General features: G+C 48.7%; 1 protein-coding gene across 1 annotated transcript in view; it reads left to right on the top strand.

Annotated features, from left to right (window-relative positions):
- The window catches only part of AQR (aquarius intron-binding spliceosomal factor), a 68,798-nt gene extending 53,579 nt beyond the window's left edge, over window positions 1-15,219 (top strand). Inside the window, exons 30-35 of the mRNA XM_054162109.1 lie at window positions 185-356; window positions 5,983-6,153; window positions 7,188-7,273; window positions 8,882-9,056; window positions 11,418-11,531; window positions 14,796-15,219. Of these exons, the coding sequence (XP_054018084.1) occupies window positions 185-356; window positions 5,983-6,153; window positions 7,188-7,273; window positions 8,882-9,056; window positions 11,418-11,531; window positions 14,796-15,041 (964 nt within the window). The 3' untranslated portion in view covers window positions 15,042-15,219. The remainder of the gene's footprint in view (window positions 1-184; window positions 357-5,982; window positions 6,154-7,187; window positions 7,274-8,881; window positions 9,057-11,417; window positions 11,532-14,795) is intronic.
- Window positions 15,220-22,483: the final 7,264 nt, after the last annotated feature.

Raw genomic sequence — 22,483 nt, 5'->3', positions numbered from 1 at the left:
TCCCTAACTTGGTGTCATCTTTACTCCTGCCTTTGTGTAACGAAGCCCTTTAATACTCCTTAAGTTTTATCACTCAGGAAAAATCCCTGCTAGATTTCTTCACAAGGTTTGCACCCTTCAGTGTGGAACTGATCCAGTGGAAGAGGCTGCAGCCTGATTGGTCTCCCTCTGTGTTTCTGAACAGTTTGTGCAACCTTTACAACTGGCGCTACAAGAATCTGGGTAACCTGCCTCACGTCCAGCTCCTGCCGGAGTTCAGGACGGCCAATGCTGGCTTGTTGTACGACTTCCAGCTCATTAATGTAGAAGACTTCAATGGTGTGGGAGAGTCTGAACCCAACCCTTACTTCTATCAGGTGAGAGAAGTAGCAAATGTGTAGTTCAGTTGCTCTGGATATATGCCATCGTGTCTTGGTTTTACAGAGTAACATTCAGGTTGGAAAAGGACCTTGGGAAGGAGGAAAGGAAAGGGAAAGGGGAAGGGCAAGGAAAGGGGAAGGAGAAGGGCAAGGGAAAGGAGAGGGAAAGGGGAAGGAAAAGGGCAAGGAAAAGGAAACGGAAAGGAAAGAGAAGGGGAAGGGAAAGGGAAAGGAAAAGGGGAAGGAAAAGGGAAGGAAAAGGAATGGAAAAGGGCAAGGAAAAGGGAATGAAAAGGAATGGAAAAGGGAAGGAAAGGGGAAGGAAAAGGAAAAGGGGAAGGAAGAGGGAAGGAAAAGGAAAGGGGAAGGAAAAGGAATGGAAAAGGGAAGGAAAGGGGAAGGAAAAGGAAAAGGGGAAGGAAGAGGGAAGGAAAAGGGCAAGGAAGAGGGAAGGAAAAGGAAAAGGGCAAGGAAGAGGGAAGGAAAAGGAATGGAAAAGGGAAGGAAAGGGGAAGGAAAAGGGAAGGAAAAGGAACAGAAAAGGGCAAGGAAAAGGGAAAGAAAAGGAACGGAAAAGGGCAAGGAAAAGGAAAAGAAAAGGAAAAGGAAAGGAAAAGGGAAAGAAAAGGAAAAGGAAAGCTGACCACTCATCCCCTGCAGGCCAACATGGAATTGAGGACATGGAGTTCCCAATGTTTTCTGTGTTTCAGAAGTCTGTTATTAATTTTTTCTTGTTTTCCTCTCCTCCTTTTGTTTTTAGCACAAAGCCAGTGTGCTGTTAGTGAAGAGAGCAGTGGGTGTCACAGGCCTCTTCTAGAGGGAGGACAGAGCTCTTTGGAAGGGAACATTTCTGTTGGTTTTGTGTTTTGTAAGCAGTCACACTGTAATGTGTAGTAAAAAGTTGTCCCCTGGAACAGGCACAGCTGTATTTTGAGAACCAGAGCACTGCTTCAGACCACTGCTGGGCCAAAGATGACAGAGAATACTCAGGCCTGGACACAGAACTCCTTTGTCATTGCAGCAGTGCTCTCATGAGCAAACTTTTCCAATGCTTCTTACAGTTACACCTCTTTTTGTTGAGGCTTGAGTGATACTAGCAGAGTGTGGTGGTGGCATTGCATGGATTTTCGTGAGCTAACAGATTGCCATCACAGCTTATTTCCCTTTGTGAATTTGGGCCTTTCTTTGGAGACTTAGAGGGGATTAAAATGTGTGGAATAGCTTTGCACCCACAGGTGTGGGTGACTGACAGCTGCATTTTCCATGCAGTGCAGAGCACACTTAATAGGAAAAAATTAATGAGCCTGGTATGTCCAGCCTTGGTCAAACATGTGCCAAGTGGGGATAAGATTCCCAGTATAAATAGAGCAGGAATAAATGTCAGCAAGAGAGAACAGCTTTTTAACCTGAAAGATCATTTTGGTTGACAGCACATGGATTTAAACAGGCCATGAATAACTGCAGTCTGTAGAGCTGACAAAGCTTCCTCCAGCCAGAGGGGTGACTCTGGGGGGCAGACACAAGACAAAAAAAAAAGAAAGGGGGGGTGGAAAAAAGAGCCACAAAATCCAAACTAACAGCTTGACTAGCTTTGGCTTGCAGTAGGAGTAACTGCATTTGATAATCCAGATGCCTGGCTCCTAATTAGTTCTGGAAAGATGTGTAATTATCCTTCCTTGTGGTTGCTGGAGAGTTGCAACAGCTTTGGCCTGGTTATTTGGAACCAAGTAATTGGTCTCTTCTCCCAGGCAACCAGCAGCAGAACAAGAGGACACAGTCTCAAGCTGTGCCAGGGGAGGTTTAGGCTGGAGGTGAGGAAGAAATTCTTCCCAGAAAGAAGAGATTGGCCATTGGAATGTGCTGCCCAGGGAGGTGGTGGAGTCACCATCACTGGAGGTGTTTAAAAAGAGCCTGGATGAGGCGCTTGGTGCCATGGTTTAGTTGATGAGATGGTGTTGGGTGATGGGTTGGACTTGATGCTCTCTGAGGTCTTTTCCAACCTGGTTAATTCTGTATTCTGTTGCTGCTAGTTTTTAAACACCTGTGTTTAAATAAGGTTATCTGTAGATCATCAGCTTCTGATAGCTTTGGACAAATAACTCTGCAGTGTTACATAACAGGGGCTTGGGGTTTGGGGGGGGTTTGGGTTTTTTTGGCATCTGGCCTTTAGGAAGGGGAAAAAATGAAATATTGTTTCTGTTGAGGTTTATAATAATGCAGTTAAGGTGGCAGTTCCTGTGGGCAGGCAGCTGTAAGCTATAGGCAGAGAAATGCATTTGGATACAACTCAGAGAGTAAGAGAATGCTTTAGGTTGGAAGGGACCTTTAAAGGTCATGTAGTCCACCCCCCACCCCTGCAGTGAGCAGGGACATCTTTAACTAGATCAGATTGCTCAGAGTCTCATCCAACCTGACCTTGAATGCTTCCAGGGATGTGGCATCTACCACCTCTTTGGGCAACCTGTTCCAGATTTTCACCACCCTCAGTGTAAAACAAAGATCTTCCTTTTATCTAGTCCAAATCTACCCCCTTCTAATTTAAAAGCATTACCCCTTGTCTTACCACAGCAGGCCTTGCTGAAGGATCATAGAACCATACAATTGTTAGGGTTGGAAGGGACCTCAAGGATCAGCCAGTTCCAACCCCCCTGCCATGGGCAGGGACACCTCACACTACAGCAGGTTGCTCAGAGCCACATCCAGCCTGGACTTTAAAACCTCCAGGGATGAGGCTTCCACCACCTCCCTGGGCAACCTCTTCCAGGCTCTCACCACCTTCATGGGGAAGAACTTCTTCCTAACATCCAAGCTGAATCTACCCATTTCTAGCTGTTTTGTTCCATTCCCCCCAGTCCTATCACTCCCTGACACCCTCAAAAGTCTCTCCCCAGCTTTCTTGTATCCCCCTTCAAACACTGGAAGGCCACAATTAGATCTCCTCAGAGCCTTCTCCAGACTGAACAGCCCCAACTCTCTCAGTCTGTCCTCAGAGCAGAGCAGCTCCAGCCCTCTGCTCATCCTCATGGCCCTCCTCTGGACATGTTCCAGCACCTCCAGATCCTTCCTGCACTAGGGGCTCCAGAACTGGATGCAGAGCAGAGTAGAGGGGCAGAATCTCCTCCCTCACCCTGCTGGCTGTGCTTCTCTTGCTGCAGCCCAGGATGTGATTGACATTGTCCCCATCTTTCTTATGGGCCTCCTTTAAGTATTGAAAGGCCACAATAAGGTCATCCTGCAGCCTTCTCTCCTCCAGGCTGCACAACCCCAGCTCCCTCAGCCTGTCCTTGTAGGACAGCTGCTGCAGCCCCATGATCATTTTTCATGGCCCTCCTCTGGACCTGCACCAACAGGTTCACGTCCTTCTTGTGCTGAGGGCTTCAGAGCTGGACACAGTCTTTGAGGTGAGCTTTCACTGGAGCAGAGGGGCAGTATCACCTCTCTCCATCTCTGGCCGGGCTGCTTTGGATGGAGCCCAGGATGCCATTGGACTTCTGGGCTGCAAGCTCACGCTGCTGGCTCCCGTCCAGCTGCTCGTCCACCAGCACCCCCAAGTCATTTGTGTACCTAGTGCATAGTCCATAAATATAATTAAAATGCCTTAACATTTAATTAGTGTTCTATTTAAGGACTATTAAATATTTAGAATTCAATCTTGTTGAGATCAAACTGAGAGCCTCTGAGTAAACGCTGTGGCGTTCTGGTCAATAACATTGATGTAGGAGTTTTCAGCAGGAGGAATCCGAAGGAAGTTCTTGAACCTGCTTGTGGTTCTTCTGTTCTTTTCAGATGGTTTTTATTGACTCAGCAAAGCAAGATGAGATGCAGGGACAGTTCTCCCAGCACTGAGAGCTGAGTCACAGATACTCTTCACAGCTTGAGTAACCTTTTTCCTTCCCCCCTCCTTTGTTTGTCTCTTTCTTTTCTTTCTTTTCTTTCTTTTCTTTCTTTTCTTTCTTTTCTTTCTTTTCTTTCTTTTCTTTCTTTTCTTTCTTTTCTTTCTTTTCTTTCTTTTCTTTCTTTTCTTTCTTTTCTTTCTTTTCTTTCTTTTCTTTCTTTTCTTTCTTTTCTTTTTCTTTCTTTTTCTTTCTTTTCTTTCTTTTCTTTCTTTTCTTTCTTTTCTTTCTTTTCTTTCTTTTCTTTCTTTTCTTTCTTTTCTTTCTTTTCTTTCTTTTCTTTCTTTTCTTTCTTTTCTTTCTTTTCTTTCTTTTCTTTCTTTCCTTTCTTTCCTTTCTTTCCTTTCTTTCCTTTCTTTCCTTTCTTTCCTTTCTTTCCTTTCTTTCCTTTCCTTCCTTCTTTCTTTCCTTCCTTCTTTCCTTCTTTCCTTCTTTCCTTCTTTCCTTCTTTCCTTCTTTCCTTCTTTCCTTCTTTCCTTCTTTCCTTCTTTCCTTCTTTCCTTCTTTCCTTCTTTCCTTCTTTCCTTCTTTCCTTCTTTCCTTCTTTCCTTCTTTCCTTCTTTCCTTCTTTCCTTCTTTCTTTCCCCTCCTTCTTTCTTTCCCCTCCTTCCCCTCCTTCCCCTCCTTCCCCTCCTTCCCCTCCTTCCCCTCCTTCCCCTCCTTCCCCTCCTTCCCCTCCTTCCCCTCCTTCCCCTCCTTCCCCTCCTTCCCCTCCTTCCCCTCCTTCCCCTCCTTCCCCTCCTTCCCCTCCTTCCCCTCCTTCCCCTCCTTCCCCTCCTTCCCCTCCTTCCCCTCCTTCCCCTCCTTCCCCTCCTTCCCCTCCTTCCCCTCCTTCCCCTCCTTCCCCTCCTTCCCCTCCTTCCCCTCCTTCCCTTCTTTGCCTTCTTTCTTGCTTTCTTTCCTTCTTTCTTTCTTTTCTTTCTTTCTTTTCTTTCTTTCTTTTCTTTCTTTCTTTTCTTTCTTTCTTTTCTTTCTTTCTTTTCTTTCTTTCTTTTCTTTCTTTCTTTTCTTTCTTTCTTTTCTTTCTTTCTTTTCTTTCTTTCTTTTCTTTCTTTCCTTTCTTTCTTTTCTTTCTTTATTTTCTTTCTTTTATTTATTTCTTTTCTTTCTTTCTTTTCTTTCTTTCTTTCCTTTCTTTCTTTCTTTTCTTTCTTTCTTTTCTTTCTTTTCTTTCTTTCTTTTCTTTCTTTTCTTTCTTTCTTTCCTTTCTTGTCTTTCTTTCTTTCTTTCTTTCTTTCTTTCTTTTCTTTCTTTCTTTCCTTTCTTTTCTTTCTTTCTTTCCTTTCTTTTCTTTCTTTCTTTCCTTTCTTTCTTTCTTTTCTTTCTTTCTTTTCTTTCTTTCTTTTCTTTCTTTCTTTTCTTTCTTTCTTTTCTTTCTTTCTTTTCTTTCTTTCTTTTCTTTCTTTTCTTTCTTTTCTTTCTTTCTTTTCTTTCTTTCTTTTCTTTCTTTCTTTTCTTTCTTTCTTTTCTTTCTTTCTTTTCTTTCTTTCTTTTCTTTCTTTCTTTTCTTTCTTTTCTTTCTTTCTTTTCTTTCTTTCTTTTCTTTCTTTCTTTTCTTTCTTTTCTTCCTTTCTTTTCTTCCTTTCTTTTCTTCCTTTCTTTTCTTCCTTTCTTTTCTTCCTTTCTTCCTTTCTTCCTTTCTTCCTTTCTTCCTTTCTCTTCTTCTTTTCCTTCCCTCCTTCCTTCCTTCCTTCCTTCTGTCTTTTTTTGTCTCCCCTTTTCAACTTCAGAATCTTGGTGAAGCAGAGTATGTGGTGGCCCTCTTCATGTACATGTGCCTGCTTGGGTATCCTGCAGACAAGATAAGCATCCTGACGACATACAACGGCCAGAAGCACCTGATCCGGGATGTCATCAACCAGCGCTGCGGAAACAATCCCCTCATTGGGAGGCCAAACAAGGTGCCATGGAAAATACAACACTCACTGGAGTGCTTCTGCTGGGCTTGGCTTTGTCTTGTCATATTCATGAAATTCAGCAAGGGCAAGTGTAGAGTCTTGCACCTGAGAAAGAACAGCCCCCTTCTATCAGTGTAGATCGGTGACTGACCTGCTGGAGAGCCCTGAAGGGGAAAAGGACCTGGGGATCCTAGGGGATGGAAGGTTGACCATGAGCCAGCAATGTGCTCTTGTGGCCAAGGCAGCCAATGCCATTCTGGGATGTATTAGAAGGGGGTGGTCAGTAGGTCAAGAGTGGTGCTCCTCCCCCTCTACACTGCCCTGGTGAGGCCACATCTGGAATATTGTGTCCAGATCTGGGCCCCTCAGGTCAAGAAGGACCTCAGGGAACTGCTTGAGAGAGTTCAGCACAGAGCCCCAAAGATGCTGAAGGGAGTGGAACATCTTCCTTGTGGGGAGACACTGAGGGATTGGTTTCAGTTGCAAGGGACCTTCAAGATCATCTAGTTCCAACCCCCCTGCCTTGGGCAGGGACACCTCACACTAGACTAGCTTGCTCAAGACCCAGTCCAATATAGTCTTCACTTCCAGGCTTGGAGCTTCCACAGCTCCCCTGGGCAACCTGTTGCAGTGCCTCACCACCCTCATGGGGAAGAATTCCTTCCTCATGTATCATCTAAATTCAGTGTCTTCCATTTTAGAAGGCATTACCCCTCAAAGGTCCCTTCCAGCTCTCCTGTAGCCCACTTCAAATGCTGGAAGGATGCTCTAAGGTCTCCCTGGAGCCTTCTCTTTGTGTGTAGCCTGACCTTCATGAGAGATACAGCACAGAATCACAGAAGCTCCTTCCAGCATCTCCCCAAAAGAAGAGGCTGATGATACTTGGTTAGAGGCCAAGTAAAAAGGAGTTAAAGCATGAACTGCAATCACAGTCCAAAGTTGATCTTACAGTTTTGCTGTCCCCTGTTAGTTGAAATGACAAAGGTTAACCAGTGGAGCTTTTGTGTTTTTTTTTCCCTTGGTTTTTGATTCTCTAGGTAACAACAGTGGACAGATTTCAAGGGCAACAAAATGATTACATTCTCCTTTCACTTGTGAGGACCAAAGCTGTAGGCCACCTAAGGTATGTAAGAAGATACTCTTAAGGCATCATTAAACTGTGTTTTCTGTGTCACATTACATAAAAGCATTCAGTTGTTAGAGTATGAAGTTTAATGCTGTGTGACTTAGAGTATGAAGTTTAATGGTGTGTGTTGAACGAAGTTCAGACATAACTTCCTCTTTTAAGTGTCTGGTACTCTCTTCACAGCCACTTCAGCAGTCAGGAGTGGCTCTGATACTGTAATTAGAATCATAGAATGGTTTGGGTTGAAAGGGACCTCCAAAGGTCAAGTCCAACCTCCCCTGCAGTCAGCAGGGACACCATCCACTAGATCAGGTTGCTCAGAGCCTTGCCCAGCCTGACCTTGAATAGCTCTATGAATGGGGCTGCAACTACCTCCCTGGGCAACCTGTTCCAGTGTTCCACCCCTCCCATACTAAAGACTTGTTCCTTAGCATCAAATTTAAATCTCCTCTGCTCTCATTTCAAATCATTGCTCCTCATCCTATCACTCCAGGCCTTTGCAAAGAGTCCCTCTGCAGCCTTCTTCTAGGCCCCCTTCAGGTACTGGAAGGCTGCTATTAGGTCATGAGATTTCTCTCAACCCACCTCTGTAGCCTGTCCAGGTCCCTCTGGATGCCATCCTGTCCTTCAGACTTACCAGCTGCACCACTCAGCTTGCTATCATCTGCAGATTTGCTGAGGGTGCAGCAGTCACTCTGGCTGTTGATACCACTGATGAGGATATGGTTAAGATACTGGGGATATCACTGCAGACAGGCTGAACTTGGTCCCACCCTAGTAGAGCACTGGGGGTGTGATGCTTGTTGAACAAATGCTGGCCTGAATTTTCTCATGGATTCTGCCCTCTGAGTGAGCTTTTAATTTGTTTCCCCTGTACTCAGCACTGGTTAGGCCACACCTTGAGTACTGGATGGGGTGCTTGGTGCCATGGTTTAGTTGATTAGATGGTGCTGGGTGATAGGTAGGACTTGATCTCAAAGGTTTTTCCAACCTGATTTATTCTATTCTACTGTGTCCAGTTCTGGGGCCTCAGTTTAGGAAAGATGTTGAGTTGCTGGGAGGTGTCCAGAGAAGGGCAACAAAGCTGGGGAGGGGTTTGGAGCACAGCCCTGTGAGGAGAGGCTGAGGGAGCTGGGGTTGCTTAGCCTGGAGAAGAGAAGGCTCAGGGGAGACCTTCTTGCTGTCTCCAACTCCCTGAAAGGAGGTTGTAGCCAGGTGGGGGTTGGTCTCCTCCCAGGCAGACAGCACCAGAACAAGAGGACACAGTCTCAAGTTGTGCCAGGGGAGGCTTAGACTGGATGTGAGGAAGAAATTCTTCCCAGCAAGAGAGATTGGCCATTGGAATGTGCTGCCCAGGGAGGTGGTGGAGTTACCATCCCTGGAGGTGTTCAAGAGGGGAGTGGATGTGGCACTTGGTGCCATGGTTTAGTGGTCATGAGGTGTTGGGTGACAGGTTGGACTTGATGATCTTTGAGATCCCTTCCAGCCCTATTGATTCTGTGATTCCATGATTTCAGTAAGACCCCTGCATGCCTCTGGTTACTTCCATTGCAACTCTTCCTCTTGCACTGGTCAGTAAGTGCTGGTTGTGTTTGTGGCCCGCAGGGACGTCCGGCGCCTGGTGGTTGCCATGTCAAGAGCCAGGCTTGGCCTTTACATCTTCGCAAGGGTTTCCCTCTTCCAGAACTGCTTTGAGCTGACCCCAGCTTTCAGCCAGCTCACAGCTCGACCACTTCACCTCCACATTGTCCCCACAGAATGTTTCCCAACGGCAAGACAGGTAGGAAGAGCTGCTCTGGGGTTTGCTGTGGGGGGTGTGTGTGTGTGATTTGGAGCGGGCTCTAGGAGGTGGGCCTCCCTTCTCTGCTAACCCAGTGCCTCTTGGATAATCATGTCCCCCAAGGTCACCCTTACACTCCAGCTGTTTAATTAATTGGGTTTTCCACAAACCTTAATTCCCCACCTAAACTCTCTTGTGCCTGCCTTTTCCTGTCTTCTGCCTAAGTGATCTAATATTCTTCTTCTTCTGTGGACATTTCACACAGGCTCAGAGGATCACAGGATGCCAGGGGTTGGGAGGGACCTCCAAAGATCATGGAGTCCAACCCCCCTGCCAGAGCAGGACCATACAATCTAGCTCAGGTCCCACAGGAACGCATCCAGACAGGCCTTGAAAGTCTCCAGAGACTCCACAAGCTCTCTGGGTAGCCTGTTCCAGTGCTCTGTGAGCCTTACAGTAAAGAAGCTTCCCCCTCTTGTTGGGGTGGAACCTCCTGTGCTGCAGCTTACATCCATTGCTCCTTGCCTTATCCCAGGGAGCAAGAGAGCAGATCCTGTCCCCTCCCTCCTAACCCCCAGCCCTCAGGTACTCAAAAAGATTGACTCAATCCCCCCTAACTCCTCTCCTCTCCAGGCCATTTGTAGTGGGCTGCATGGCTTTTGGCCTTGTTATAAAACTTAAAACCTATTAAACTTCCAACCTATTATTTCTCAGGGGAAACAAAACCCCAAACTGCACACAGCTAAGAGTTTTCCCATTGAAAGCAGACATTTGACTGAGTAATTCAGGATAACCAGTTGAAGTTTGGGGTTGTTTTTTTCATTGGGTCCAGAACTGCAAGATAATTTTGTTGCTGAGCTAGGTTCAGAAGGATGAAATAGGAATGGGTAATACTGGACTGGATCTTTAATGGCAAGGTTTGTGTTAAGCATCTAAGCACAGGACACTGTTACCATTTGCAGGGGGAACTTAAGCTGCTTCTGAAGTAATTGGAACTGGGTCAGACACACAGAGTAGGATTAAATGGAGAAATGAAGGAGCATTATCTGCTCTGCATCCTGGGGCTTGCAGATGAGGTGCCTACATAAACCTGAAGTTCAGTCACAGATCTTGCCCTGCTCTAAAGTGCTGTTAACAGGTTTGGGAGGGAATCCTTCAGTTCATCACAGAATGGCTTAGGTTGGAAGAGACCTCAGATACCATCTACTGCAACCTCTCAGCTAGACTCAGCTGCTCAAGGTCTCATCCAACCTGGCCTTGAACACCCCCAGTGAGGAGGCAGCCACAACCTCCCTATTCCAGAGTCCCACCACCCTCATGCTGAAGAGCTACTTCCTAAGATCCAGCATAACCCTGCTCTCCCTCAGCTTCAATCCATTCCCCCTTGTCCTGTTGCTAGACACCCTTAGGGAAAGTCCCTCTGCAGCCTTCCTGTAGGATCCCTTCAGGTATTGGAAGGCAGCTCTAAGGTCCCCCCAGAGTCTTCTCTTCTCCAGGCTGAACAACCCCAGCTCTCTCAGCCTGTCCTCACAGCTGAGCTGCTTCAGCCCTTGGATCATGTTTGTGGCCCTCCTCTGGACTCACTCCAGCAGCTCTGTGTCCTTCTTATGATGGGGACACCAGAACTGGATGTAGTGTTTGAGCTGGAGGTCTCAGCAGAGCAGAGCAAAAGGTCAGAATCCTCTCTGTTGCCCTGCTGGCCACACTTCTCTTCAGTTGAAACTTTCAGGTCCACTGCACAATGAAAGATGCAGTAAGCATAGTCAGTGAGTGTGAGCAAGAAGGAGCTGGACTCTGCTGGACAAAACCCTAATCTGATTGTAAACTGTTTGGGCCTTCACTCTGTGAAATGATTCACATCTGCAGTGTATTTTATGGAGTATGCCCCAGAACCCAACCTTTCCTGTAGAACTCTCTTTGTGGGGCTGCAGTGTCATAGAATCATAGAATGGGTAGGGTTGGAAGGGACCTCAAGGCTCAGCCAGTTCCAAGCCCCCTGCCATGGGCAGGGACACCTCACACTGCAGCAGGTTGCTCACAGCCACATCCAGCCTGGCTGCAAACACCTCCAGGGATGAGGCTTCCACCACCTCCCTGGGCAACCTGTGCCAGTCTCTCACCACCCTCATGGGGAACAACTTCTTCCTAACATCCAGTCTGAATCTACCCATTTCTAGTTTTGTTCTATTCCCCCTAGCCTCCAAAGTGTGAGTCTTGCACTGCCTGTCTTGCCAAGGAACCCTCTCATGCTGCTCTCTAATATTCCATTTCTTTGTTTCCTAATGTAGGTGAAGAGCCTCTGAGTAGTGGTTGCTTTGATTTGCTGGCTGATTGTCTGCTTGTTTTTGCCTTTTTCCTTAGAATGGGGAGAGGCCATCTCACCAGATCCATGTGATTAAGAACATGCCTCAGATGGCTAACTTTGTGTACAACATGTATATGCACCTGATCCAGAGCACACGCCACTACCAGCAGGTAAGGGGCACCGAACCTTGGCCAAGTCTGCACTGAAACAAAACCTGGAACGGTGTGGTCACAGGCTCACAGGAGGTTAGGGGTTGGAAGGGCCCTCCAAAGGTCATCAAGTCCAACCCCCCTGCCTGAGCAGGACCATAGAATCCAGCACAGGTCACACAGGAACACATCCAGGTAGGTCTTGAAAGTCTCTGGAGAAGGAGACTCCACAACCTCTCTGGGCAGCCTGTTCCAGTGCTCTGGGACCCAAACAGTGAAGAAGTTCTTCCTCATGTTGAGGTGGAATCTCCTGTGCTGGAGTTTCTATCCATTGCTCCTTGCCCTATCCCTCCTGACCCCCAGCCCTCAGATATTTAGAAACATTCATTAAATCCCCTCTCAGTCTTCTCTTCTCCCCCAGGGCTCTCAGCCTCTCCTCACAGGGCAGTGTCCCAGTCCCTTAATCATCCTTGTGGCCTTGTAGCTGGACCCTCTCCAGCAGATTCCTGTCCCTCCTGAACTGGGGAGCCCAGAACTGGATGCAGTATTCCAGGTGAGGTCTCATAGGGCAGTGGTTCACTTAGCTCACTGCACATCTTAGATAAGATGGTCAGTAGAGATCCAAGCACAGAATGTTGCCTTCAGTTGCAGAGCAACTGCAGTTCTAACCCAGTGAATCTTGCATTGGTTTTCTTAGTTTGCTTTTTGCTCCTGTGAGGCCAAATTTGAAGCATTTTGGTACCCAGAAAAGTCTTTCCATCTGCTCCCAACCTCCCTGCCATGGGCAGGGAATGCCTCTCAACTAGACCAGGTTACTCAAGACCTCATCCAGCCTGGCCTTGAAAATCTCCAGGGAGAGGGCATCTACAACCCCTCTGGACAATCCACTCCAGAGTCTTGCCACCTTCATAGTGAAGAATTTCTTCCCAAGATCCAATCTAAACCTGTTCTCCTTCAATTTAAATCCTAGTCCTGTGGCTGGACCCCCTTGTTAAAAGTCCCTCTCCAGCCTTCCTCTGGGTTCCCTTCAGCTATTGAATAGAATAGAATTTACCAGGTTGGAAAGGACCTCAGAGATCATCCAGTCCAACCTATCACCCAGCACCATCTAACCAACTAAACCATGGCACCAAGTGCTACATCCAGGCTCTTCTTAAACACCTCCAGGGATGGTGACTCCACCACCTCCCTGGGCAGCACATTCCAATGGCCAATCTCTCTTGCTGGGAAGAACTTCTTCCTCACCTCCAGCCTAAACCTCCCCTGGCACAGCTTGAGACTGTGTCCTCTTGTTCTGGTGCTGGTTGCCTGGGAGAAGAGACCAACCCCCACCTGGCTACAACCTCCCTTCAGGTAGTTGTAGAGAGCAATAAGGTCTCCCCTGAGCCTTCTCTTCTCCGGGCTAAACAACCCCAGCTCCCTCAGCCTCTCCTCATAGCAGAGGTGTTGCAGCACCTTGAATACCTCCAAGGACAGGCTCTCAACTACCTCCCTGGGCAACCTGTTCCAGTCTTCCACCACCCTCATGGCAAAGCACTTGTTCCTAACATCCAATCTAAATCTCATTTCAAACTGTTGCCTCTGGTCCTGTCACTGCAGGCCTTTGGAAGCAGTCTCTGCAGCCTTCTTGTAGGCTTCCTTCAGACAGCGGCAGTCACAAAGCACAACATACCTCAAACTAAATCACAGGAGTGATAGAATCATGGAATGGTCTGGGTTGGAAGGGACCTTCAGAGATCATCCAGTCCAACCCCCTCTGCAGTCAGCAGGGACATTCTCCACTAGATCAGGTTGCCCAGAGCCCTGTTGAGCCTCACCTTGACTATCTCCAGGGATGGGGCCTCCACTCCCTCCCTGAGCAACCAAGTCAGAGTTTGTCTCATGCATTAGAAGCAATTTTCCTTTTGTAATGAAAGGATCCCTGGGTTTGAAACACACTTTTGTGTGGACAAATGGATTGTAGAGAGCAGAAGGATGAGCTCAGAGTCTGTCAGAAGTGCTTTTCATAGCTCTGCCAGTAGCCATTCAGAGCTTTGCCTATGCTTGTCAGAACCACGTAATATTAGTGTCGCCTAACTGAGGCGAAGGCTTCACTGTAATTAAACCCTTCCTCTGTCATGTGGAGCCAAGTTGCCTCTAAGCAAAACAAGACTAAGCCATCACCAATGGGAGGGTTATCAAGCTTTCATTTCCTGAAAATGCTTCACAGTATTCCAAGGGAATATCCATCATGTCACTAAATGTGAGGCTGCACGCAGCGTGAGTGTCGTGTGCAGCCTGCAGTTAGATGCCATTCAGCTCTGCTCCTCAGCTCCATGGATTCTGGGCTTTCTTTTTGGGTTTCCCCCAAGTCTATACTGCAGCTCCCATTGCTGCTTAGAATGGTTTGCCTACTTATATTTGATTGCATGCAAAAACTCAGGGGACTGCTTGAGAGAGTCCTGCACAGAGCCACAAAGATGCTGAAGGCAGTGGAACATCTCCCTGCTGAGGACAGGCTGAGGGAGCCTGGAGAAGAGGAGCCTGAGGGGAGACCTCATTCATGTTGATAAAGATGTGAAGGGCAGTGTCACAAGGATGGAGCCAGGCTCTCCTCAGTGATGTCCAATGATAGGACAAGGGGCACTGGGTGCAAGCTGGAGCAGAGGAGGAACAGAAGGAAAAGCTCTTGACTGGAGCAGGCTGCCCAAGAGAGGTTGTGGAGTCTCTTGAGCTTGGAGCGGAGGAGCCTGAGGGGTGACCTCATTCATGTGCAGGGCATAGGAGGTTGAGGCAACCAGCACCAGAACAAGAGGACACAGTCTCAAGCTGTGCCAGGGGAGGTTTAGGTTGGAGGTGAGGAGAAAGCTCTTCCCAGAAAGAGAGGTTGGCCATTGGAATGTGCTGCCCAGGGAGGTGGTGGAGTCACCATCCCTGGAGGTGTTTAAGAAGAGCCTGGCTGAGGCACTTGGTGCCATGGTTTAGTTGATGAGATGGTGTTGGGAGATAGGTTGGACTTGATGATCTCTGAGGTCTTTTCCAACCTGGTTAATTCTATTCTACTATTCTATTCTACTCGAGTCTAGTCTATTCTGTACACTGGAACAGGCTGCCCTGGGGGGTTGTGGAGTCTCCCTCTGTGGAGATATTCAAAACCCACTTGGATGTGTTCCTGTGTGACCTGCCCTAGGTGATGCTGCTCTGGCAGGGGGGTTGGACTGGATGAGCTTTGGAGGTCCCTGCTGGCCCCTAACATTCTGTGATGTGTTCTGCCACCTGAAAATCCTCTTCTTCAATCCTCTCTAGCGTTTGCTGCCTCCACCTGCCATGATTGAAGAACCAGAAACCACACAAACCCAAGAGATGGAAGCAGAAGAGGAAGTGCAAAGCATGCAGGAAGATGCAGGAGAAGGAAATAAAGCAGTGGAAGAAGCACCAAAGGAAGGAGACCTGAAAGTGGCCGAGGGGGCTGAACATCGAGCGATGCCGGAGCACCCTGGCAGAGACAGCGACAGTGGAGACAGTGAACCTGAGCATGAGACTGAGAAGTGATCCCTGGCATCTTTGTCCTCTACATATTATGGACCACAAGCAGAGGAGGTGGGGGGTGGGAAGCAGTTAGAGAAGTTCTATTTTTACCTTTTTGGGGGGCTTTTTGGTTGGGTCTTTCGTTGGGTTGGTTGTTTTTTACATTGACTTTTTAAAGTGGTTGCTGGAGCTCTGTGGCCTCTTTGGGGTATTTCATTTGTGCTGAATACTTTGTGGTCAAGCAAGACATTTGGCAGACACTTCACTGAGCTCTTGCCACTAATCATAGAATCATAGAATCAATAAGGTTGGAAAAGACCTCAGAGATCATCAAGTCCAACCTGTTACTTAATAGCTAACACCTCCTGACAACTAAACCACGGCTCCAAGTGCCACATCCAATCCCCTCTTGCACACCTCCAGTGATGGTGACTCCACCACCTCCCTGGGCAGCACATTCCAATGGCCAACTTCTCTTTCTGGGAAGAACTTTCTCCTCACCTCCAGCCTAAACTTCCCCTGGTGCAGCTTGAGACTGTGCTTTTTCATTGCTTGGGTGGAGTGCAAGGGTTGTGCACTGGTTATTACCAAACTGGCTGCCTTGGGAGAGCAAATACTACAGTACTGAGCATGGGGCTGTCAAGCTCCACACAGTAACATTCCCATGCTCATGCAGGGCCAAATAACAGAGAGCCTTCAGGCAAGGAGCAGCCAGCTCAGCTGAGGGTTGTGGTCTTTGTTTCCCAGGCTGTTCTCTGTAAATATTTGAGTCTGATGATGGTTTATTGTGCTTCAGTGCTTTAGGAATTAGAAAAGGATGCTGGAGGTTTATTTCCTAAAATGGGAAATTCACCTAGCAGGGATTCCATCAACAATCACAGAGCACTAGGGCTTGGAAGGGACCTGGAAAGCCCATCCAGTGCAACCCCCCTGCCAGAGCAGGAGCACCTCAGACAGGTCACACAGGAACACATCCAGGTGGGTTTTGAATGTCTCCAGTTAAGCAGAGTCCACCACCTCTCTGGGCAGCCTGTCCCAGGGCTCTGGCAGCCTCACAGGGAAGAAGTGTTTCCTTATGTTCTTGTGGCACCTCCTCTGCTCCAGCTTGCACCCAGTGCCCCTTGTCCTATCATTGGCTATCACTGAGCAGAGCCTGGCTCTGTCCTCCTGACACTGACCTGCACATCTTTACAAATATGAATAGGTAATCCCTCAGGCTCCTCTGCTCCAAGCTGCAGAGCCCCAGCTCCCTCAGCCTGTCCTCAGCAGGGAGATGTTCCACTGCCCTCAGCATCTTTGTGGCTCTGTGCTGGGCTTTCTCAAGCAGTTCCCTGAGGTCCTTCTTGACCTGAGGGGCCCAGATGTGGACACAGTATTTCAGATGTGGCCCACAGCAGTGTAGAGTAGAGGGGGAGGAGACCCTCTCTTGACCTACTGACCACCCCCTTTCTAATACACCCCAGGATACCATTGGCCTTCTTGGCCATGAGAGCACATTGCTGGCTCATGGGCATCATCCTGCCTGCCAGGACCCCCAGGCCCCTCTCCCCTGTGCTGCAGATGTATACAAATAGATTAATTTTAAAAGAGAATCAAGAAGGAATTGAACAAAAATCATTGCTAAAATAGTTTGCAAAGAACTCTCTTCAAGTATCACTGCAAAGAATTCTTCCAGCACTGCATGAAAACCTGGCAAACAAACTTCTAGTGAAGACAAGACCCTTGAAGGGTATCAACAGAAGGGAAAGATATGAAACTGTTTGTTGTTCCAAAGCCATGTCATAATAAAGTTCTTTAAGGACTTTTTGGGTGAAAATAATGACCCCAGGGATCAGTGCTGGGTCTGGTCCTGTTCAACATCTTCTTCAGTGACATGGATGAGGGCACAGACAGTCTGCTCTGCAAGTTTGCTGATGATATCAAACTGCAAGGCTTGGCTGAGACACCTGGAGGCTGTGTGGCCATTCAGCAAGACCTGGACAGAGCTGAGCAGAGAGGAACCTGATGAGGTTCAACAAGGGTAAGTGCACCTGGGCAGGAAGAATAAACTGCAGCAGTACAGGCTGGGAGGTGATCTGCTGGAGAGCAGCCCTGGGGAGAAAGACCTGGGAGTGCTGGTGGAGAACAGGTTCTGCATGGGACAGCAATGTGCCCTGGGGGCCCATGGGATCCTGGGGGGCATTCAGAGGAGTGTGTCCAGCACACCCAGGGAGGTTCTCCTCCCCCTCTACTTTGCCCTGCTGAGACCTCACCTGGAATATTGCATCCAGTTTTGGACTCCCCAGTTCAAGAGAGACAGGGATCTGTTGGAATCCAACAGGACTACCAGGATGCTGAAGGGACTGGAGCACTGCCTGGTGAGGCTGAGAGCCCTGAGGCTGCTCAGTTGGAGAGCAGAAGACCGAGAGGGGATCTAATAAATGTTTCTAAGTATCTGAGGGCTGGGGGTCAGGAGGGAGGGGACAGGCTCTGCTCACTTGCTCCCTGGGATAGGACAAGGAGCAATGGATGGAAGCTGCAGCACAGGAGGTTCTACCTCAACATGAGGAGGAACTTCTTCACTGTGAGGGTCCCAGAGCACTGGAGCAGGCTGCCCAGAGAGGTTGTGGAGTCTCCTTCTCTGGAGCCTTTTCAGCCCCATCTGGATGTGTTCCTGTGTGACCTGTGCTGGATTCTATGCTCCTGGGGGTTGCACTTGATGATCTTTGGAGGTCCCTTCCTACCCCTAACATCCTGTGACCCTGTGTGATCCTGTGAACTAGTAGTGGGCTTTCTTCATACTAATCTAGCCACCACAGCTGTGAATTTTCCTGTTGCACTGAGCCTGCAAAACTGCTGCTGCCTTCCAGATTTGTTTAACTGGAGACTTGTTTAGAAACAGCTCAACCCTTGGGCCCTAACATTGTGCTGATACAAAACTGATACTGGCATTGCACCCTTAATTGCTGTAACAGCCAGAAAAATGAGGGCACAGAGCAACTTGCTTGGGGTTCTGTCACCCATGTAGAGCTGAGAGAGTCCTATGAAGCACAGGCCTGTCTGTGACTGAAGTCATTCAGCAAGTGCAGGTTTAGGTGTGACCAAACAAAGTGCCTTAATCACACTTGGAGCATGGCTTGCCTTGGCTTTAGGCTTTGAAATGGTTTAGCAATGTGGCAAAGACTCAGGGTAAGGTCTAAAAAGTTCAGGACAATGTTTGCCAAGGGGCAAAGAAGAGACAAGCTGCAAGGCTCATTCATTATTGGAAACTGCTTAATGTGGCCACAAGAGGCTAAAGTTAAGGTCATTACCTTTGCCTTGCCTACTCTTTTTTTCTTTGGTAGTGGATACAAAATCCTGTTCCACACATTGCATAAGGGAGGTGCTAACTTCCCTCAAAAGAGAAGCAAACATCTGAGCCCTCCTCATCCTTCCTGGAATGAAATGGAGAGCAGCCCTGTGGAGAGGGACCTGGGAGTGCTGGTGGAGAACAAGTTATCCATGGGACAGCAATGTACCCTGGGGGCCAAGAGGCCAATGGGGTCCTGGGGTGTATTAAGAAGAGTGTGTCCAGCAGAGCCAGGGAGGTTCTCCTCCCCCTCTACTCTGCCCTGCTGAGACCTCACCTTGAGTACTGCCTTCAGTTCTGGGCTCCCCAGTTCAAGAGGGACAGAGATCTGCTGGAGAGGGTCCAATGGAGGGCTAAGAGGATGACTGGGGGACTGGAGCACTGCCTGGGGAGGAGAGGCTGAGGGACCTGGGGCTTTTGAGTCTGGAAAAGAGAAGACTGAGAGGGGATTTAATAAATGTCTACAAATATCTGAGGGCTGGGGGTCAGGAGGCAGGGGACAGGCTCTGCTCACTTGCTCCCTGGGATAGGGCAAGGAGCAATGGATGGAAGCTGCAGCACAGGAGGTTCCACCTCAACACAAGGGGCAACTTCTTTACTGTGAGGGTCCCAGAGCACTGGGACAGGCTGCCCAGAGAGGTTGGGGAGTTTCCTTCTCTGGAGACTTTCAAGGCCTGTCTGGATGTGTTCCTGTGTGACCTGAGCTAGATTGTATGGCCCTGCTCTGGCTCTGGCAGGGGGGTTGGACTTGATGTCTTTGGGTCCCTTCCAGCCCCTGCCATCCTGTGCTCCTGTGGTTTCCTGGGACATAAAAGGATATGAAGCATGAAGAAAAGTCTTGTCACTGGGAGCTGAAGTTAAATGTCCCTGCTGGGATGGCTTTGCTGACAGGACAGAAGAGAGCATTTTTATTTCCCTGAAAGCCCAGAATTCTTTCTGTGGAGCTGGGCTAGAGGCAATGTTGGTCCCACACTGGGCAAACACGATGGCACACAGGCCACTGAAGCAAGAATTAAGGAACATCTGACATCTTGTAGAGCAGGCAGACAAAAGCAGCCCTCCTAGCCAACAAATGAATCACAGCCCACAGCAGTGGAGAGGCTGTGAGTGCCACTCAGACATATGGCAGTGTAGTTCCCTTTGCCAAACATGGGCATCCTCCCACTAGAAATAATCAATGGAATATGAATGCCTTGGGGGAGTCTTGGAGGCTGGCTTGGTGCTCCTTGGTGCTTCCCCTGCTGTGTGGTTCTCTCAGCAATCCTTTTTCTCAGAGGGCTGCTTGCTTAGGTATCTCAAATAAAAGCCCAGTGCCTGTGTAATGTTTATGTGCTGTGCTACTGCTGAGCACCTTTGGAAAGGGCTCTTGGCCTTGCAAATTGAAAAAGCACTTCCTTAAAAGACTTTCATAGAATCAATAAGGTTGGAAAAGACCTCAGAGATCATCAAGTCCAACCTGTCACCCAACACCTCATGACTACTAAACCATGGCACCAAGTGCCACATCCAATCCCCTCTTGAACACCTCCAGGGACAGGGACTCCACCACCTCCCTGGGCAGCACATCCCAAGGGCCAATCTCTCTTGCTGGGAAGAACTTTCTCCTCACCTTGAGCCTAAACTTCCCCTGGCACAGCTTGAGACTGTGTCCTCTTGTTCTGGTGTTGGTGGCCTGGGAGAAGAGACCAACCCCCACCTGGCTACAACCTCCCTTCAGGTAGTTGTAGAGAGGAATAAGGTCTCCCTCGAGCCTCCTCTTCTGCAGGCTAAGCAACCCCAGCTCCCTGAGCCTCTCCTCACAGGGCTGTGCTCCAGACCCCTCCCCAGCCTCATTGACCTTCTCTGGACACCTTCAAGTGTCTCAATGTCCTTCTTAAATTTGAGGGGCTCAGAACTGGACACAGGACTCCAGGTGTGGCCTAACCAGTGCTGAGCACAGGGCAGAATGACTTCCCTGCTCCTGCTGGCTACACTGTTCCTGACGCAGGCCAGGATGCCCTTGGCCACCTGGGCACCCTTCTGGCTCATGTTCAAAGATCTTTCAGTATCCTTCTGGGACTCAAACCATTACATCCTCTTTAGTCATTATTAGGCTTTAATTCAGAGCCATACAGAGAGGCACTGTTTGGATATGCACAAGTTATAGGCTGGATTTGATGGTCTCAGAGATCTTTTCCAGCCTCAATGATTCTGTGATGCTGAGTTCCATTTAAACATAGGCTGCCATACATAGAATCATGGAGCTGTCAGGGTTGGAAGGGACCTCAAGGATCATCCAGTTCCACCTCCCCCCGCCACGGGCAGGGCCACCTCACACTAGATCAGGTTGCTCACAGCCACAGCCAGCCTGGCAATGCAGCGGTCACCTATTTAACTCCTCTGATGTTTCCAGAGATGGGCAGTGACAGCCAGCAGGACAACTTCTCTTCTCCTCCCCCCCCACTCAGCCTGCAATGTTCTTTGCCGTGCCCTCAGCACAAGAGGATTATTGGTGAGGCTCTTTCTCCCCTCTCTGACTCAGCATGCAAAACATGTGGTATGGCTCGGTTTAGAGGACGTGCTGCTGCCCGACGGGAGCCGACTGCTGCTGCCAAAAATCCCTCCGCACTAAATAAATAAATAAATAAAAATAGGGCACATCCATCCACACCGCTGCGGATTAAGGTCAGAAAGCAGAATCCCGGCCGCTCCGCGCCGAGCCTCTCCCTACCGGCTCCTGCTGAACCGCTTCCTTTACGGTCCTTAAGAGACGTTGTGTCCCTAATGACTGTCCCATCTAAAAATAAGCGCTCTTGACACAGGGGAGATGTCAGGCGAGCGCAGCAGGATGCTGAAGCGTCTCTCGATGTGGAGCAGGGCTTCTCTTCCAGCGGGCTGCGGCGACTCAGGAATTCACACTTGATAACTGCAGCGAGAGCGGCTTCGTTTTATCTGCCCACAGCGCGGCCAGGACGGAGCGAATCGTGACCCTTATTTGGCTCTCCAGCTCACATTCATTTCTTTTTAGTCTTTCTTTTCTTTTTTTTTTTTCCCCTCAATGCTGTTCTCTGGAATCAGGAAGTTTTCCTCCGTTTCATTGAGCAAACGTGCAGTGAAGTCTGTGCTTTGTGGGGTTATGTTTTTTCACTGACACCTATAGAGGAGCTGTGGAAACTGGCTCCAGGTTTAAGCCTGGGTCTACATCTGAGCAGGAGTCAGCAGTGTGCCCAGGGGGGCAAGAAGGCCAAGGGCATCCTGGCCTGCATCAGGAAGAGTGTGGCCAGCAGGAGCAGGGAGGTCATTGTGCTCTGTGCTCAGCCACACCTTGAGTCCTGTGTCCAGTTCTGGGCCCCTCAAATTTAAGAAGGACATTGAGACACTTGGAGAAGGGCAACGAGGCTGGGGAGGGGTCTGGAGCACAGCCCTGTGAGGAGAGGCTGAGGGAGCTGGGGTTGCTTAGCCTGCAGAAGAGGAGGCTCAGGGGAGACCTTCTTGCTCTCTACAACTACCTGAAGGGAGGTTGTAGCCAGGTGGGGGTTGGTCTCTTCTCCCAGGCAACCAGCACCAGAACAAGAGGACACAGTCTCAAGCTGTGCCAGGGGAAGTTTAGGCTCAAGGTGAGGAGAAAGTTCTTCCCAGCAAGAGAGATTGGCCATTGGAATGTGCTGCCCAGGGAGGTGGTGGAGTCCCTGTCCCTGGAGGAGTTCAGAAAGGGATTGGATGTGACACTTGAAGCCATGGTTTAGTCGTCATGAGGTGTTGGGTGACAGGTTGGTCTCTGAGGTTGGTCTCTGAGGTCTTTTCCAACCTTGTTGATTCTATGACCTTCTTAAAATATCCTCACACAGACACACACTCTGCCCCTGCTTGCTCTGGTGCTGTTCCTCAAGCCCAGAGCTAATGCCTGGGCTCTCTGGAACGTTTCTTTCCTACAGGTGAAGTAACTCTTCTTCAGTTTTTCACCTGGTTTTGCAGATGTCAACAGGGCAGGGGCAGGCTTCTCTGCATCACACCCAAGTGAGGATGTAATTTGATTCAAAGATCCTTGTCCTTGCTTCCTTTTTTTTTTGTTCAAGGTGAGTGAAAACTGTAAGGGGAGCTAAATGGAGCACACCATTTTCCTTAGTAGCAATATATTACATTATCCCTGATGTGGGCT

This window comes from Dryobates pubescens, chromosome 5 (genome assembly GCF_014839835.1).
Source record: "Dryobates pubescens isolate bDryPub1 chromosome 5, bDryPub1.pri, whole genome shotgun sequence".
NCBI classification, from domain to species: domain Eukaryota; kingdom Metazoa; phylum Chordata; class Aves; order Piciformes; family Picidae; genus Dryobates; species Dryobates pubescens.
This window is presented reverse-complemented; position numbering and strand designations above follow the sequence as displayed.